General features: G+C 47.7%; 1 protein-coding gene across 3 annotated transcripts in view; it reads right to left on the reverse strand.

Annotated features, from left to right (window-relative positions):
- LOC106594232 (SH3 and multiple ankyrin repeat domains protein 3) overlaps window positions 1–18,001 on the reverse strand; it is a 158,064-nt gene that overhangs the window by 34,418 nt on the left and 105,645 nt on the right. For all 3 annotated transcript variants that reach the window (XM_082972589.1, XM_082972590.1, XM_082972591.1), the window contains 3 exons: window positions 14,306–14,436; window positions 12,843–12,948; window positions 4,352–6,297 (listed from right to left, as the gene is read on the reverse strand). In XM_082972589.1, coding sequence (XP_082828715.1) covers window positions 4,352–6,297; window positions 12,843–12,948; window positions 14,306–14,436 — 2,183 coding nt within the window. The remainder of the gene's footprint in view (window positions 1–4,351; window positions 6,298–12,842; window positions 12,949–14,305; window positions 14,437–18,001) is intronic.

Here is an 18,001-nt window from a genome sequence, read left to right on the forward strand (position 1 = left end):
TCCTTAGAGTTTCTGACCGTTATCAGCTCCAGGCGAATTGGCGCCGGATTCCAGCTCCAGTTTATGCTATTGGAGATAAGGTATGGTTGGCTACACGGGATCTTCCTCTGCGGACGGAATCAAGGAAACTGTCACCTAAATTCATTGGTCCGTTTGTGGTGGAGAGAGTGATTAATCCCATTGTGGTTCGACTTAACCTGTTGGGTCTAGGGGGCAGCATTTGCACGTCTGGATAAAAAAAATGTACCCGATTTAATCTGGTTACTAATCCTACCCAGTAACTAGAATATGCATATACTTATTATATATGGATAGAAAACACTCTAAAGTTTCCAAAACTGTTTGAATGGTGTCTGTGAGTATAACAGAACTCATTTGGCAGGCAAAACCCTGAGACATTTTCTGACAGGAAGTGGATACCTGATGTGTTGTATTGACTTTAAACCTATCCCATTGAAAAACACAGGGGTTTAGGAATATTTTGGCACTTCCTATTGCTTCCACTAGATGTCACCAGCCTTTACAAAGTGTTTTGAGTCTTCTGGAGGGAGATCTGACCGAACAAGAGCCATGGAACGATGATGGCCCATTAGACACCTTGCGCGCGAGTTCATGTTGGGTACCCTCGTTCCAATACGTTATAAAAGAGTATGCATTCGTCCACCTTGAATATTATTCATGTTCTGGTTAAAAAAGGCCCTAATGATTTATGCTATACAACGTTTGACATGTTTGAACGAACGGAAATATATTTTTTCCCCTCGTTCATGACGAGAAGTCCGGCTGGCTTACATCATGTGCTAACGAGACGGAGATTTTTGGACATAAATGATGAGCTTTTTTGAACAAAACTACATTCGTTATGGACCTGTGATACCTGGAAGTGACATCTGATGAAGAGAATCAAAGGTAATGGATTATTTACATAGTATTTTCGATTTTAGATCTCCCCAACATGACGTCTAGTCTGTATCGCAACGCGTATTTTTCTGGGCGCAGTGCTCAGATTATTGCAAAGTGTGATTTCCCAGTAAGGTTATTTTTAAATCTGGCAAGTTGATTGCGTTCAAGAGATGTAAATCTATAATTCTTTAAATGACAATATAATATTTTACCAATGTTTTCTAATTTTAATTATTTAATTTGTTACGCTGACTTGACTGCCGGTTATTGGAGGGAAACGATTTCCTCAACATCAATGCCATAGTAAAACGCTGTTTTTGGATATAAATATGAACTTGATAGAACTAAAAATGCATGCATTGTCTAACATAATGTCCTAGGAGTGTCATCTGATGGAGATTGTAAAAGGTTAGTGCATCATTTTAGCTGGTTTTATGGTTTTGGTGACCCTGTCTTTGACTTGACAAAACATTACACACAACTCTTGTAAATGTACTGTCCTAACATACTCTAAATTTATGCTTTCGCCGTAAAACCTTTTTGAAATCGTAAAACGTGGTTAGATTAAGGAGATGTTTATCTTTCAAATGGTGTAACATAGTTGTATTTTTGAAAAATTTGAATTTTGACATTTATTTGGATTCAAATTTGCCGCTCTTGAAATGCACCTGCTGTTGATGGAGTGCACCACGGGTGCCACGCTAGCGTCCCACCTAGCCCCAAGAGGTTAAGTTGCCTAGAACTCTCAGAGTCCACCCCACCTTTCATGTCTCCTGCCTCAAGCCTGTGCACCTCAGTCCTTTGCTACCCCCTCCGCCTCCTCCTCCTCCGCCTCGGATGATCGGAGGGGGTCCAGTCTACATGGTGCGCCGCATTATGGATGCCAGACGGCGGGGTCGGGGTTTTCAGTATCTCGTGGACTGGGAGGGGTATGGTCCTGAGGAGAGGAGTTGGATTCCTCAGCGTCAAATCCTGGACAATACTCTCCTTACTGACTTCTACCGCCTCCATCCTGGCGCTCCGGGTTGTCCGCCCGGTGGCGTTCGTCGGAGGAGGGGTACTGTCAGGAATCCCGCTTCCTGAGTCTGTTTCTGCCTGAGATGACTGTTTTTGTTTGAGTGTTGTCTAAGGTTCCTGAACGCACCCTGTCTGGTTGCCAGGCAACGAGGTTAGGCGGGAGATCTAGTTATTACCCGCACTTGCATCTCATCAACCTTCTGCACACCTGGTCCTGAGCTTCACCTCTTCTTAAACCCTGAGCTGACATCCATTCCCTGCCGGATTGTTAGCAACGAACAGTATGTTGTGCCAGCGTATCAGCCTCATGTTTCCTGAGCTTGTTTTGTTGTTTTGTGCTTGTTACTGGTTACTCACTCCCGTTTACTCTGTCTACAGTCATTCTCCCGGAACATTCAACTCCCTTGCCTGGCCGTCGGTGGATACAGTGACTTCATTGGATCAACCCATTTACTCTCATCAACTCACCTCCGCTGCCGCTCCGTCTCCTGGATCACTCAAATTACACATCAAGACTACCAATAAATACTCACCTTCATTTTACTCACCTTGTCCTGGTCTGCTTCTGGGTTCTGTCTTAGAGAATCGTGACACCCAAGAATAGTAAAGCCCCCTTTACGGCTCAAATAGCCGACCAATCAACCCTTAGTAAACTTTGAGCTGTTTTGTTAGACTTCAGTGCGGCTTTTGACATTATCGATAATTTTTTTATTTAACTAGGCAACTCGAACACTCCGTTCTGCCACCTCAGGTCTCTTGGCCCTCCGACCCCTATGGGAGGGCCTCTCCCGCTCAGCCCAGTCCCAGCTCTTCTCTGTCCTGGCACCCCAATGTCCACTCAGCCCAGTCCCAGCTCTTCTCTGTCCTGGCACCCCAATGTCCGCTCAGCCCAGTCCCAGCTCTTCTCTGTCCTGGCACACCAATGTCCACTCAGCCCAGTCCCAGCTCTTCTCTGTCCTGGCACCACAATGTCAACTCAGCCCAGTCCAAGCTCTAGTCTGTCCTGGCACCCCAATGGTGGAACCAGCTTCCCCCTGAAGCTAGGACAGCAGAGTCCCTGCCCATCTTCCGAAAGCCCCTGAAATCTACCTCTTCAAAGAGTATCTTATATAATCTAACCCTAACCCTAACCCTCGACCCCCCCCCCCCATACTTGCACTTGACTCCTTCTAGCTGACTTTGCTGATAGCTAACTTATTGAGTAAACATTTTCTTTCTATGCCTGTGATATGTGGTTGTCCCACCTAGCTATCTTCGGATGAATGCACTAACTGTAAGTCACTCTGGACAAGTGTGTCTGCTAAATAACTCGAATGTAAAATGTAAATGTCGGGGTCAGTTACCTGGAAGAGGTATCAGGGTGGGTCAGGGTTACCTGGAAGAGGTAGGGTGGGTCAGGGTTACCTGGAAGAGGTAGGGTGGGTCAGGGTTACCTGGAAGAGGTAGGGTGGGTCAGGGTTACCTGGAAGAGGTAGGGTGGGTTAGGTCAGGGTTACCTGGAAAAGGTAGGGTGGGTTAGGTCAGGGTTACCTGGAAGAGGTAGGGTGGGTTAGGTCAGGGTTACCTGGAAGAGGTAGGGTGGGTCAGGGTTACCTGGAAGAGGTAGGGTGGGTCAGGGTTACCTGGAAGAGGTAGGGTGGGTCAGGGTTACCTGGAAGAGGTAGGGTGGGTTAGGTCAGGGTTACCTGGAAAAGGTAGGGTGGGTTAGGTCAGGGTTACCTGGAAGAGGTAGGGTGGGTTAGGTCAGGGTTACCTGGAAGAGGTAGGGTGGGTCAGGGTTACCTGGAAGAGGTAGGGTGGGTCAGGGTTACCTGGAAGAGGTAGGGTGGGTTAGGTCAGGGTTACCTGGAAGAGGTAGGGTGGGTTAGGTCAGGGTTACCTGGAAGAGGTAGGGTGGGTTAGGTCAGGGTTACCTGGAAGAGGTAGGGTGGGTCAGGGTTACCTGGAAGAGGTAGGGTGGGTTAGGTCAGGGTTACCTGGAAGAGGTAGGGTGGGTCAGGGTTACCTGGAAGAGGTAGGGTGGGTCAGGGTTACCTGGAAGAGGTAGGGTGGGTTAGGTCAGGGTTACCTGGAAGAGGTAGGGTGGGTTAGGTCAGGGTTACCTGGAAGAGGTAGGGTGGGTCAGGGTTACCTGGAAGAGGTAGGGTGGGTCAGGGTTACCTGGAAGAGGCAGGGTGGGTCAGGGTTACCTGGAAGAGGTAGGGTGGGTTAGGTCAGGGTTACCTGGAAGAGGTAGGGTGGGTCAGGGTTACCTGGAAGAGGTAGGGTGGGTCAGGGTTACCTGGAAGAGGTAGGGTGGGTCAGGGTTACCTGGAAGAGGTAGGGTGGGTTAGGTCAGGGTTACCTGGAAGAGGTAGGGTGGGTCAGGGTTACCTGGAAGAGGTAGGGTGGGTCAGGGTTACCTGGAAGAGGTAGGGTGGGTCAGGGTTACCTGGAAGAGGTAGGGTGGTGGGCGTCCAGGTCCACAGCCAGATGGAAGCAGATCGCTGTCTGAAGACTGTTTCAGTAGAGGATCCCTGAGAGCAGAGCGCCCACGGCCCAGGGGAGAACGCAGCCTGGGCTTCAGGCTCTGGGGGTCTGAGGTGGAGGAGGGCAGGGTTTTCTGGGTGGCAGGGAAAGGCTGGGGGGCTTCTGGGGAGGGCAGGGTGGGGGGCAGGCTGGGGGCCGGGGTGCTGCTGGGGGATAAGGTGTTCTCTATGTGAGGGTCTCCCTCCTCCACCCCTGAGTCTGGAGCTGACTCCCCTCCTCCCCCGCTCTCACCTGCCTGGGGTCTCCGTGGTGACAGGCTGAGGGAGGAGGGGGGCTGGGTGGGGGAGGGGGGCGTGGCAAACACCAAGGGAGGAGACACCAGACCAATCTTACGAAGCTCCTCCCTCGTCTCCTCATCACTGGATGACAGCAGTGCAGGGGGCAGGGTCACCGTGTAAGGCCCGCCCTCCAGACTCTTTCTCCTCTCTGATTGGTCCTGGGTTACTGTATAAGGCCCGCCCTCCTCCTCTGAGCTGCCAACGGTCAGACTTCTCCTCCTCTGTAATTGTCCATGCAACGCCTCAATCAGCTCTTCCCCCAGACCCCGTCCTGCCGGCTGGCTTTCATTGGTTATATTGATGGTCACCTGACTGATGGGAGGGAGGGGCATAGCCTGCCAACGCTCGGGGGAGGGCACAGCAGGAGATGTGACTCCGCCTTCTGTCTCTGGCCGCTCTACGACTGGCCGCTCCAGCTGTCCGTCAAGGAATATGGGTGGGTTGATACGTTTGTGTCGGAGCTCAGGGCTGGTCAGGGGAGGAGGGCTTCGTTTGGGCCTGGGCTCGGGGCTAGGGGAGTGTGCGTGTTTGGGCCTGGGCTCGGGGCTAGGTGAGTGTGCGTGTTTGGTTCTGGGTTCAGGGCTGGGAGTGCGTGCAGTGAGGGCTCGTTCGCGGGCAGCGAGGGCCAGGGCGAGGGGGGAGGAGGGGTCCAGAGGCTTGCCTGTCAGTGGGTGGAGAAAGGTGGAGTGGGGGGAGGAGGAGGGGGAGAGGACGGGGATGGGGGGGGGCAGCTCGCCCAGGTCATCTACAGAGTGGGACTGGGTCAGTAGGATGGGAGGGGGCTCTGAACCCCCTCCCTCCACAGACAGGAAGAAGGAGGACCTACGGCCCTGAGGGGGCGTGACCCGTATCTGAGCACGCTCAGTGAGCACCTGCTGCTGGTATAGCTCTGCCCTGCTAGGCCCCTCCTCCACCTGCAACTGTTTGAGGAGCGGAGACTTGCGACGCTGAGGCTTGCTGGGGGGGGCAGGCAGCTGACCCACGTTGGCATACGGGTTCTCTACTGGTCGGCCACGCCTCCTGTTGCTGCTGCGCTCCCCTGGAGGGTTAGGGCTGGGGGCAGGGCTGGTTCTGGAGAGGGGGCTGGGGCTGGGGGCAGGGCTGGTTCTGGAGAGGGGGCTGGGGGCAGGGCTGATTCTGGAGAGGGGGTTGGGTGAGGCAGCAGGGCTGGGCCGGGACAGGCCCAGCCCTGCTGTAGCCCCAGCAGGTCGGCCTAGGGGGGCAGACTCTGCAGGTAGATAGCCTGGTACAGGTGAGTCCTGCAGGATGATCATGGAGCGAGCTTTCCTCTGCCGCTCTGCATGGCTCCGAGACGTTGGCGAATCACAGACCTCGTGCAGCCTAGGTTCCGCCCCCGGCTTGAAGCTGGAGTGTGATTGATCGGCTGCTCGCTGCGGGGGAGGTGGAGGGCAGAAGGCCGGCGGCGGGCCAGAGTCCAGGAAGTAGTGGGAAGGGGGAGGAGGGGGGGCAGTCTGGGGAGGAGGAGGTATGAAGCCATCAGTCATCGAAGAGCTCCTTGGAAACCGATGCTCTCCAATCAGAGCAGAGATCCTGTCATCCTCTGGTGCACCTGCAGGGGAGAGACGGGGATATTATAACCCTAACCTGGGGGGGACTGGGATATTATAACCCTAACCCTAACCTGGGGGGAACTGGGATATTATAACCCTAACCTGGGGGGACTGGGATATTATAACCCTAACCTGGGGGGACTGGGATATTATAACCCTAACCTGGGGGGACTGGGATATTATAACCCTAACCAGGGGGGGTCTGGGATATTATAACCCTAACCTGGGGGGGACTGGGATATTATAACCCTAACCTGGGGGGACTGGGATATCATAACCCTAACCTGGGGGGGACTGGGATATTATAACCCTAACCTGGGGGGACTGGGATATTATAACCCTAACCCTAACCTGGGGGGGACTGGGATATCATAACCCTAACCTGGGGGGGACTGGGATATTATAACCCTAACCTGGGGGGACTGGGATATTATAACCCTAACCTGGGGGGACTGGGATATTATAACCCTAACCTGGGGGGGGACTGGGATATTATAACCCTAACCTGGGGGGGGACTGGGATATTATAACCCTAACCTGGGGGGACTGGGATATTATAACCCTAACCTGGGGGGGCTGGGATGTTATAACCCTAACCCTAACCTGGGGGGACTGGGATATCATAACCCTAACCTGGGGGGGACTGGGATATTATAACCCTAACCTGGGGGGGACTGGGATATTATAACCCTAACCCTAACCTGGGGGGGACTGGGATATCATAACCCTAACCTGGGGGGGACTGGGATATTATAACCCTAACCTGGGGGGACTGGGATATTATAACCCTAACCTGGGGGGACTGGGATATTATAACCCTAACCTGGGGGGGACTGGGATATTATAACCCTAACCTGGGGGGACTGGGATATTATAACCCTAACCTGGGGGGGGACTGGGATATTATAACCCTAACCTGGGGGGGGACTGGGATATTATAACCCTAACCTGGGGGGGTCTGGGATATTATAACCCTAACCTGGGGGGACTGGGATATTATAACCCTAACCTGGGGGGACTGGGATATTATAACCCTAACCAGGGGGGGTCTGGGATATTATAACCCTAACCTGGGGGGGACTGGGATATTATAACCCTAACCTGGGGGGACTGGGATATCATAACCCTAACCTGGGGGGGACTGGGATATTATAACCCTAACCTGGGGGGACTGGGATATTATAACCCTAACCTGGGGGGACTGGGATATTATAACCCTAACCTGGGGGGGACTGGGATATTATAACCCTAACCTGGGGGGACTGGGACATTATAACCCTAACCTGGGGGGGGACTGGGATATTATAACCCTAACCTGGGGGAACTGGGATATTATAACCCTAACCTGGGGGGACTGGGATATTATAACCCTAACCTGGGGGGACTGGGATATTATAACCCTAACCTGGGGGGTCTGGGATATTATAACCCTAACCCTAACCTGGGGGGACTGGGATATTATAACCCTAACCTGGGGGGGACTGGGATATTATAACCCTAACCTGGGGGGTCTGGGATATTATAACCCTAACCCTAACCTGGGGGGACTGGGATATTATAACCCTAACCTGGGGGGGGACTGGGATATTATAACCCTAACCTGGGGGGGTCTGGGATATTATAACCCTAACCTGGGGGGACTGGGATATTATAACCCTAACCTGGGGGGGCTGGGATATTATAACCCTAACCTGGGGGGGACTGGGATATTATAACCCTAACCTGGGGGGGACTGGGATGTTATAACCCTAACCCTAACCTGGGGGGACTGGGATATTATAACCCTAACCTGGGGGCACTGGGATATTATAACCCTAACCTGGGGGGACTGGGATATTATAACCCTAACCTGGGGGGACTGGGATATTATAACCCTAACCTGGGGGGGGCTGGGATATTATAACCCTAACCTGGGGGGTCTGGGATATTATAACCCTAACCTGGGGGGGTCTGGGATATTATAACCCTCTAAATGGGGGGAGGGACGGGTTGTCGACTTATCATGTGTGAGTGGCAGCCCGTTGCATGGCTCAGCCTCAGGCCTTATCAGTCTGGTTGTTGTTAATGGTAATAGTATCTGTGTGAGTGGCAGCCCGTTGCATGGCTCAGCCTCAGGCCTTATCAGTCTGGTTGTTGTTAATGGTAATAGTATCTGTGTGAGTGGCAGCCCGTTGCATGGCTCAGCCTCAGGCCTTATCAGTCTGGTTGTTGTTAATGGTAATAGTATCTGTGTGAGTGGCAGCCCGTTGCATGGCTCAGCCTCAGGCCTTATCAGTCTGGTTGTTGTTAATGGTAATAGTATCTGTGTGAGTGGCAGCCCGTTGCATGGCTCAGCCTCAGGCCTTATCAGTCTGGTTGTTGTTAATGGTAATAGTATCTGTGTGAGTGGCAGCCCGTTGCATGGCTCAGCCTCAGGCCTTATCAGTCTGGTTGTTGTTAATGGTAATAGTATCTGTGTGAGTGGCAGCCCGTTGCATGGCTCAGCCTCAGGCCTTATCAGTCTGGTTGTTGTTAATGGTAATAGTATCTGTGTGAGTGGCAGCCCGTTGCATGGCTCAGCCTCAGGCCTTATCAGTCTGGTTGTTGTTAATGGTAATAGTATCTGTGTGAGTGGCAGCCCGTTGCATGGCTCAGCCTCAGGCCTTATCAGTCTGGTTGTTGTTAATGGTAATAGTATCTGTGTGAGTGGCAGCCCGTTGCATGGCTCAGCCTCAGGCCTTATCAGTCTGGTTGTTGTTAATGGTAATAGTATCTGTGTGAGTGGCAGCCCGTTGCATGGCTCAGCCTCAGGCCTTATCAGTCTGGTTGTTGTTAATGGTAATAGTATCTGTGTGAGTGGCAGCCCGTTGCATGGCTCAGCCTCAGGCCTGTTTCATCCAGGTGGATTCATTAACACAACGACTTGGTCCAATAGCCATGGTTCGCCACTGGATTCTGGTAATAGCTAGAGTAATGTAATTGTCTCACCGAAGGACTTGGTCCAATAGCCATGGTTCGCCACTGGATTCTGGTAATAGCTAGAGTAATGTAATTGTCTCACCGAAGGACTTGGTCCAATAGCCATGGTTCGCCACTGGATTCTGGTAATAGCTAGAGTAATGTAATTGTCTCACCGAAGGACTTGGTCCAATAGCCATGGTTCGCCACTGGATTCTGGTAATAGCTAGAGTAATGTAAATGTCTCACCGAAGGACTGGGTCCAATAGCCATGGTTCGCCACTGGATTCTGGTAATAGCTAGAGTAATGTAATTGTCTCACCGAAGGACTTGGTCCAATAGCCATGGTTCGCCACTGGATTCTGGTAATAGCTAGAGTAATGTAATTGTCTCACCGAAGGACTTGGTCCAATAGCCATGGTTCGCCACTGGATTCTGGTAATAGCTAGAGTAATGTAATTGTCTCACCGAAGGACTGGGTCCAATAGCCATGGTTCGCCACTGGATTCTGGTAATAGCTAGAGTAATGTAATTGTCTCACCGAAGGACTTGGTCCAATAGCCATGGTTCGCCACTGGATTCTGGTAATAGCTAGAGTAATGTAATTGTCTCACCGAAGGACTTGGTCCAATAGCCATGGTTCGCCACTGGATTCTGGTAATAGCTAGAGTAATGTAATTGTCTCACCGAAGGACTGGGTCCAATAGCCATGGTTCGCCACTGGATTCTGGTAATAGCTAGAGTAATGTAATTGTCTCACCGAAGGACTTGGTCCAATAGCCATGGTTCGCCACTGGATTCTGGTAATAGCTAGAGTAATGTAATTGTCTCACCGAAGGACTTGGTCCAATAGCCATGGTTCGCCACTGGATTCTGGTAATAGCTACAGTAATGTAATTGTCTCACCGAAGGACTGGGTCCAATAGCCATGGTTCGCCACTGGATTCTGGTAATAGCTAGAGTAATGTAATTGTCTCACCGAAGGACTTGGTCCAATAGCCATGGTTCGCCACTGGATTCTGGTAATAGCTAGAGTAATGTAATTGTCTCACCGAAGGACTGGGTCCAATAGCCATGGTTCGCCACTGGATTCTGGTAATAGCTAGAGTAATGTAATTGTCTCACCGAAGGACTTGGTCCAATAGCCATGGTTCGCCACTGGATTCTGGTAATAGCTAGAGTAATGTAATTGTCTCACCGAAGGACTGGGTCCAGTAGCCATGGTTCGCCACTGGATTCTGGTAATAGCTAGAGTAATGTAATTGTCTCACCGAAGGACTTGGTCCAATAGCCATGGTTCGCCACTGGATTCTGGTAATAGCTAGAGTAATGTAATTGTCTCACCGAAGGACTGGGTCCAATAGCCATGGTTCGCCACTGGATTCTGGTAATAGCTAGAGTAATGTAATTGTCTCACCGAAGGACTTGGTCCAATAGCCATGGTTCGCCACTGGATTCTGGTAATAGCTAGAGTAATGTAATTGTCTCACCGAAGGACTGGGTCCAATAGCCATGGTTCGCCACTGGATTCTGGTAATAGCTAGAGTAATGTAATTGTCTCACCGAAGGACTTGGTCCAATAGCCATGGTTCGCCACTGGATTCTGGTAATAGCTAGAGTAATGTAATTGTCTCACCGGAGGACTTGGTCCAATAGCCATGGTTCGCCACTGGATTCTGGTAATAGCTAGAGTAATGTAATTGTCTCACCGGAGGACTGGGTCCAATAGCCATGGTTCGCCACTGGATTCTGGTAATAGCTAGAGTAATGTAATTGTCTCACCGAAGGACTTGGTCCAATAGCCATGGTTCGCCACTGGATTCTGGTAATAGCTAGAGTAATGTAATTGTCTCACCGAAGGACTTGGTCCAATAGCCATGGTTCGCCACTGGATTCTGGTAATAGCTAGAGTAATGTAATTGTCTCACCGAAGGACTTGGTCCAATAGCCATGGTTCGCCACTGGATTCTGGTAATAGCTAGAGTAATGTAATTGTCTCACCGAAGGACTGGGTCCAATAGCCATGGTTCGCCACTGGATTCTGGTAATAGCTAGAGTAATGTAATTGTCTCACCGAAGGACTTGGTCCAATAGCCATGGTTCGCCACTGGATTCTGGTAATAGCTAGAGTAATGTAATTGTCTCACCGAAGGACTTGGTCCAATAGCCATGGTTCGCCACTGGATTCTGGTAATAGCTAGAGTAATGTAATTGTCTCACCGAAGGACTGGGTCCAATAGCCATGGTTCGCCACTGGATTCTGGTAATAGCTAGAGTAATGTAATTGTCTCACCGAAGGACTGGGTCCAATAGCCATGGTTCGCCACTGGATTCTGGTAATAGCTAGAGTAATGTAATTGTCTCACCGAAGGACTGGGTCCAATAGCCATGGTTCGCCACTGGATTCTGGTAATAGCTAGAGTAATGTAATTGTCTCACCGAAGGACTGGGTCCAATAGCCATGGTTCGCCACTGGATTCTGGTAATAGCTAGAGTAATGTAATTGTCTCACCGAAGGACTGGGTCCAATAGCCATGGTTCGCCACTGGATTCTGGTAATAGCTAGAGTAATGTAATTGTCTCACCGAAGGACTTGGTCCAATAGCCATGGTTCGCCACTGGATTCTGGTAATAGCTAGAGTAATGTAATTGTCTCACCGAAGGACTGGGTCCAATAGCCATGGTTCGCCACTGGATTCTGGTAATAGCTAGAGTAATGTAATTGTCTCACCGAAGGACTGGGTCCAATAGCCATGGTTCGCCACTGGATTCTGGTAATAGCTAGAGTAATGTAATTGTCTCACCGAAGGACTGGGTCCAATAGCCATGGTTCGCCACTGGATTCTGGTAATAGCTAGAGTAATGTAATTGTCTCACCGAAGGACTGGGTCCAATAGCCATGGTTCGCCACTGGATTCTGGTAATAGCTAGAGTAATGTAATTGTCTCACCGGAGGACTGGGTCCAATAGCCATGGTTCGCCACTGGATTCTGGTAATAGCTAGAGTAATGTAATTGTCTCACCGAAGGACTGGGTCCAATAGCCATGGTTCGCCACTGGATTCTGGTAATAGCTAGAGTAATGTAATTGTCTCACCGAAGGACTTGGTCCAATAGCCATGGTTCGCCACTGGATTCTGGTAATAGCTAGAGTAATGTAATTGTCTCACCGAAGGACTGGGTCCAATAGCCATGGTTCGCCACTGGATTCTGGTAATAGCTAGAGTAATGTAATTGTCTCACCGAAGGACTTGGTCCAATAGCCATGGTTCGCCACTGGATTCTGGTAATAGCTAGAGTAATGTAATTGTCTCACCGAAGGACTTGGTCCAATAGCCATGGTTCGCCACTGGATTCTGGTAATAGCTAGAGTAATGTAATTGTCTCACCGAAGGACTGGGTCCAATAGCCATGGTTCGCCACTGGATTCTGGTAATAGCTAGAGTAATGTAATTGTCTCACCGAAGGACTTGGTCCAATAGCCATGGTTCGCCACTGGATTCTGGTAATAGCTAGAGTAATGTAATTGTCTCACCGGAGGACTTGGTCCAATAGCCATGGTTCGCCACTGGATTCTGGTAATAGCTAGAGTAATGTAATTGTCTCACCGAAGGACTTGGTCCGGGACATTCCACGAGGCAGCTGCATGGTGGCTTTCTCCAGCCCCAGGGAAACCCCTGGGGGAACAGGCAGGCCCTGCCGCTCAAACAAAGACTGCAACACACACCACACACAGTGAGAGTGTGCCTGGGATCACATGCATTTTAAAGAAACAGCATCTGTCTGAACCACTAGTGAATCAGCAGTAAATCGTGACTGAGTGAATCAGTAGTCAATTGTGACTGAGTGAATCAGCAGTAAATTGTGACTGAGTGAATCATCAGTAAATCGTGACTGAGTGAATCAGCAGTAAATTGTGACTGAGTGAATGAGCTGTAAATTGTGACTGAGTGAATCAGCAGTAAATCGTGACTGAGTGAATCAGCAGTAAATCGTGACTGAGTGAATCAGTAGTCAATTGTGACTGAGTGAATCAGTAGTAAATTGTGACTGAGTGAATCAGCAGTAAATTGTGACTGAGTGAATCAGCAGTAAATCGTGACTGAGTGAACCAGCAGTAAATTGTGACTGAGTGAATCAGTAGTAAATTGTGACTGAGTGAATCAGTAGTAAATTGTGACTGAGTGAATCAGCAGTAAATTGTGACTGAGTGAATCAGTAGTAAATTGTGACTGAGTGAATCAGCAGTAAATCGTGACTGAGTGAATCAGTAGTAAATTGTGACTGAGTGAATCAGTAGTAAATCGTGACTGAGTGAATCAGCAGTAAATCGTGACTGAGTGAATCAGTAGTAAATTGTGACTGAGTGAATCAGCAGTAAATCGTGACTGAGTGAATCAGTAGTAAATTGTGACTGAGTGAATCAGTAGTAAATCGTGACTGAGTGAATCAGTAGTAAATTGTGACTGAGTGAATCAGCAGTAAATCGTGACTGAGTGAATCAGTAGTAAATTGTGACTGAGTGAATCAGTAGTAAATTGTGACTGAGTGAATCAGCAGTAAATTGTGACTGAGTGAATCAGTAGTAAATTGTGACTGAGTGAATCAGTAGTAAATTGTGACTGAGTGAATCAGTAGTAAATTGTGACTGAGTCAATCAGTAGTAAATGGTGACTGAGTGAATCAGTAGTAAATTGTGACTGAGTGAATCAGTAGTAAATTGTGACTGAGTGAATCAGTAGTAAATCGTGACTGAGTGAACCAGCAGTAAATCGTGACTGAGTGAATCAGCAGTAAATCGTGACTGAGTGAATCAGCAGTAAATCGTGACTGAGTGAATCAGCAGTAAATCGTGACTGAGTGAATCAATAGTAAATTGTGACTGAGTGAATCAGCAGTAAATCGTGACTGAGTGAATCAGCAGTAAATCGTGACTGAGTGAATCAGTAGTAAATCGTGACTGAGTGAATCAGTAGTAAATTGTGACTGAGTGAATCAGTAGTAAATCGTGACTGAGTGAATCAGTAGTAAATCGTGACTGAGTGAATCAGTAGTGACTCATCAGACTGACGTTGATCTCTTGCTGAGTAATCCGCCTGCTGGTTGGCCGCTGCTTCACGGTGGCCGCTCTGTAGTCTGCCTCCAAGGGGCATTTTCTCATCATCACCTCCTGGGACCCAGTCAACATCTCGTCCAGCTTTTCTGAAATACAACAAAGTACACAGTACAACACAGTACTACACAGCACTACACAGTACTACATAGCACTACACAGTACAACACAGTACTACATAGCACTACATAGCAATAGAACAGTACCACATAGCAATACAACAGAGAACTACAACACAGTACAACAAGACAGTACCACATAGTACTACAACACAGTACAACACATAACTACAACACAGTACTACAACACAGTACCACATAGTACTCCAACACAGTACAACACATTACAAAATAGTACTACAACACATTACAATATAGTACAACAACAGAGTACAACACATTACAACACAGTACTACAACACAGTACAACACATTACAAAATAGTACTACAACACAGTACAACACATTACAAAATAGCACTACAACACAGTACAACACATAACTACAACACAGTACTACAACACAGTACCACATAGCACTACAACACAGTACGACATAGCACTACACAGTTAAACAACACAGTGCTACATAGCACTACACAGTACAACACAGGACTACATAGCACTACACAGTACAACACAGGACTACATAGCACTACAACACAGTACGACACAGGACTACATAGCACTACATAGCAATAGAACAGTACCACATAGCAATACAACAGAGAACTACAACACAGTACTACAAGACAGTACCACATAGTACTACAACACAGTACAACACATAACTACAACACAGTATTACAACACAGTACCACATAGCACTACAACACAGTACAACACAGTACCACATAGCACTACAACACAGTACAACACATAACTACAACACAGTATTACAACACAGTACCACATAGCACTACAACACATAACTTCAACACAGTACTGCAACACAGTAATACATAGCAGTACAACACAGCATTACATAGCACTACAACAAAGTACTACACAGTACTACATAGCACTACACAGTAAAACACAGTACTACATAGCAGTACAACACAGCATTACATAGCACTACAACAATGTACTACACAGTACTACATAGCACTACACAGTAAAACACAGTACTACATATTACTACAACACAGTACTACACATTACTACATAGCACTACACAGTAAAACACAGTACTACATAGCAGTACAACACAGCATTACATAGCACTACAACACAGTACTACATAGTACTACATAGCACTACACAGTAAAACACAGTACTACACAGTACTACATAGCACTACAACACAGTACTACACAGTACTACATAGCACTACACAGTAAAACACAGTACTACATAGCACTACAACACAGCATTACATAGCACTACAACACAGTACTACACAGTAAAACACAGTACTACATAGCACTACAACACAGTACTACACAGTACTACATAGCACTACACAGTGTCATGACGTTGCCCTCTCTCTGGGTACAGAGAACACAGTTGAACCCCGTCCCTCTGCACCAGGCCTTTTCTATGCACCATTCCCCTACCTACCTCCCCCTACCCAGGCTGCTGTGGTGAGAGGGGTCGTAAAATTCTAAAGGAGAATGCCCTGCCGCATGGCCCAATTGAGACAGAGAGGGGTTTCATAGAGAGACAAAGGAAATTCTTCCAACTCACAGAATTGGGGAACCGAACGACATTTATGTTCTGGAGAAGGTATAAAAGATCGGTGAAGAATCCAGCTACGAACTGGTCCGCTTGGTACAATTTTGTGATACTCATTCGAGACAATAGTGCCATATTACCATACTAAGGTTTATATAATAGCCTCAGCTATGGGACTTGCATCTAAATGGTTGTATACAATGATTTAATAAGATTAAAGCTATTTGGAATATGTTGAGAGGCTATGTATTGATGTTAATGTGATAGAATTGTATTTCTGTTCAAAGCTTAACTCAGTCATCGGCACGCCCCCAGGGACACAGACAAGACCTGGCGTCATGAGACAGCCTTTTTCTACGTTCAATAGGTTTGACCATACATTCCTCTACTGAACTTTAACCACGTGGTTAAACTATCGATACAGAATAAGAACAAGTCTTTGATATTAATTACTAGTCTGCAGCTACAATTTGGTATCATTGAATGCGAAGACCGACGAAACATCCATTCTATAACGACATTAATGAATGTCGCTTTGAAAGATCCATTCTAACCGAGAGAGAGAGAACGCGGACAAAACTCTCCAACAAGGATCCCGACGACACAATGAGCGTAAATATATATTGATTGCAATTGTTCCCGAATGAGTGAGCGTTCATGTGCAAAGGATTAGCATATCAAATATTTATCAACTCTGTAGGGTCTTCTCAGCTGCCCCCCCCCCTTTGTTGGTTTAACAAGCCGCCATGCCGGTTTAGCCCACTAGGGAACATTACTCTACCAATTCTTTGTGACGATAATTACTGTTTGTATACTTTATGTGAATTACTTTGTTTAGTAAATAAATGATTTTAAGACAGTTGATGTATGGATGACTTAGTGAAGACTGGGTTCGTGCAGATACAACAATTTACGATGTTTGGAATGAGACTGGACGCGAGGTAAAATACACCATTTAAACCAGAAGATAATCGGCCTATACTATGATAGAATATAATATATAATGTTATAATATAGGAAAGTTATATTAGGAAAATTATAACTTTGTAATCTGAATATTTTCCTTGGTGCCCCGATCTCCTAGTTAATTACAGTTAAATGATGAATCAGTTTAATCGCGTGATAATAATAACAGGGAGTTATTTTGATAAACATGTCTTCAGTTAATGGTGCCCAAAGACACGACAACAGTAAAACACAGCATTACACAGCACTACATAGCACTACATAGCACTACACAGCACTACATAACACTACACAGTACTACACAGCACTACATAACACTACACAGTACTACACAGCACTACATAACACTACATAGCACTACACAGCACTACACAGCACTACATAGCACTACACAGCACTACACAGCACTACACAGCACTACACAGCACTACATAACACTACACAGCACTACACAGCACTACACAGCACTACATAGCACTACACAGCATTACACAGCACTACACAGCACTACACAGCACTACACAGCACTACATAACACTACACAGTACTACACAGCACTACATAGCACTACACAGCACTACACAGCACTACATAGCACTACACAGCATTACACAGCACTACACAGCACTACACAGCACTACATAACACTACACAGCACTACACAGCACTACATAGCACTACATAGCACTACACAGCACTACATAGCACTACACAGCACTACATAGCACTACACAGCACTACACAGCACTACACAGCACTACATAACACTACACAGCATTACACAGCACTACACAGCACTACATAGCACTACATAACACTACACAGCACTACACAGCACTACATAGCACTACACAGCACTACACAGCACTACATAGCACTACACAGCACTACATAGCACTACACAGCACTACACAGCATTACACAGCACTACACAGCATTACATAGCACTACACAGCACTACACAGCACTACACAGCATTACACAGCACTACACAGCACTACACAGCACTACAT

This window comes from Salmo salar, unplaced genomic scaffold (assembly GCF_965601325.2).
Source record: "Salmo salar unplaced genomic scaffold, fSalSal1 ptg000784l, whole genome shotgun sequence".
NCBI classification, from domain to species: Eukaryota; Metazoa; Chordata; class Actinopteri; order Salmoniformes; family Salmonidae; genus Salmo; species Salmo salar.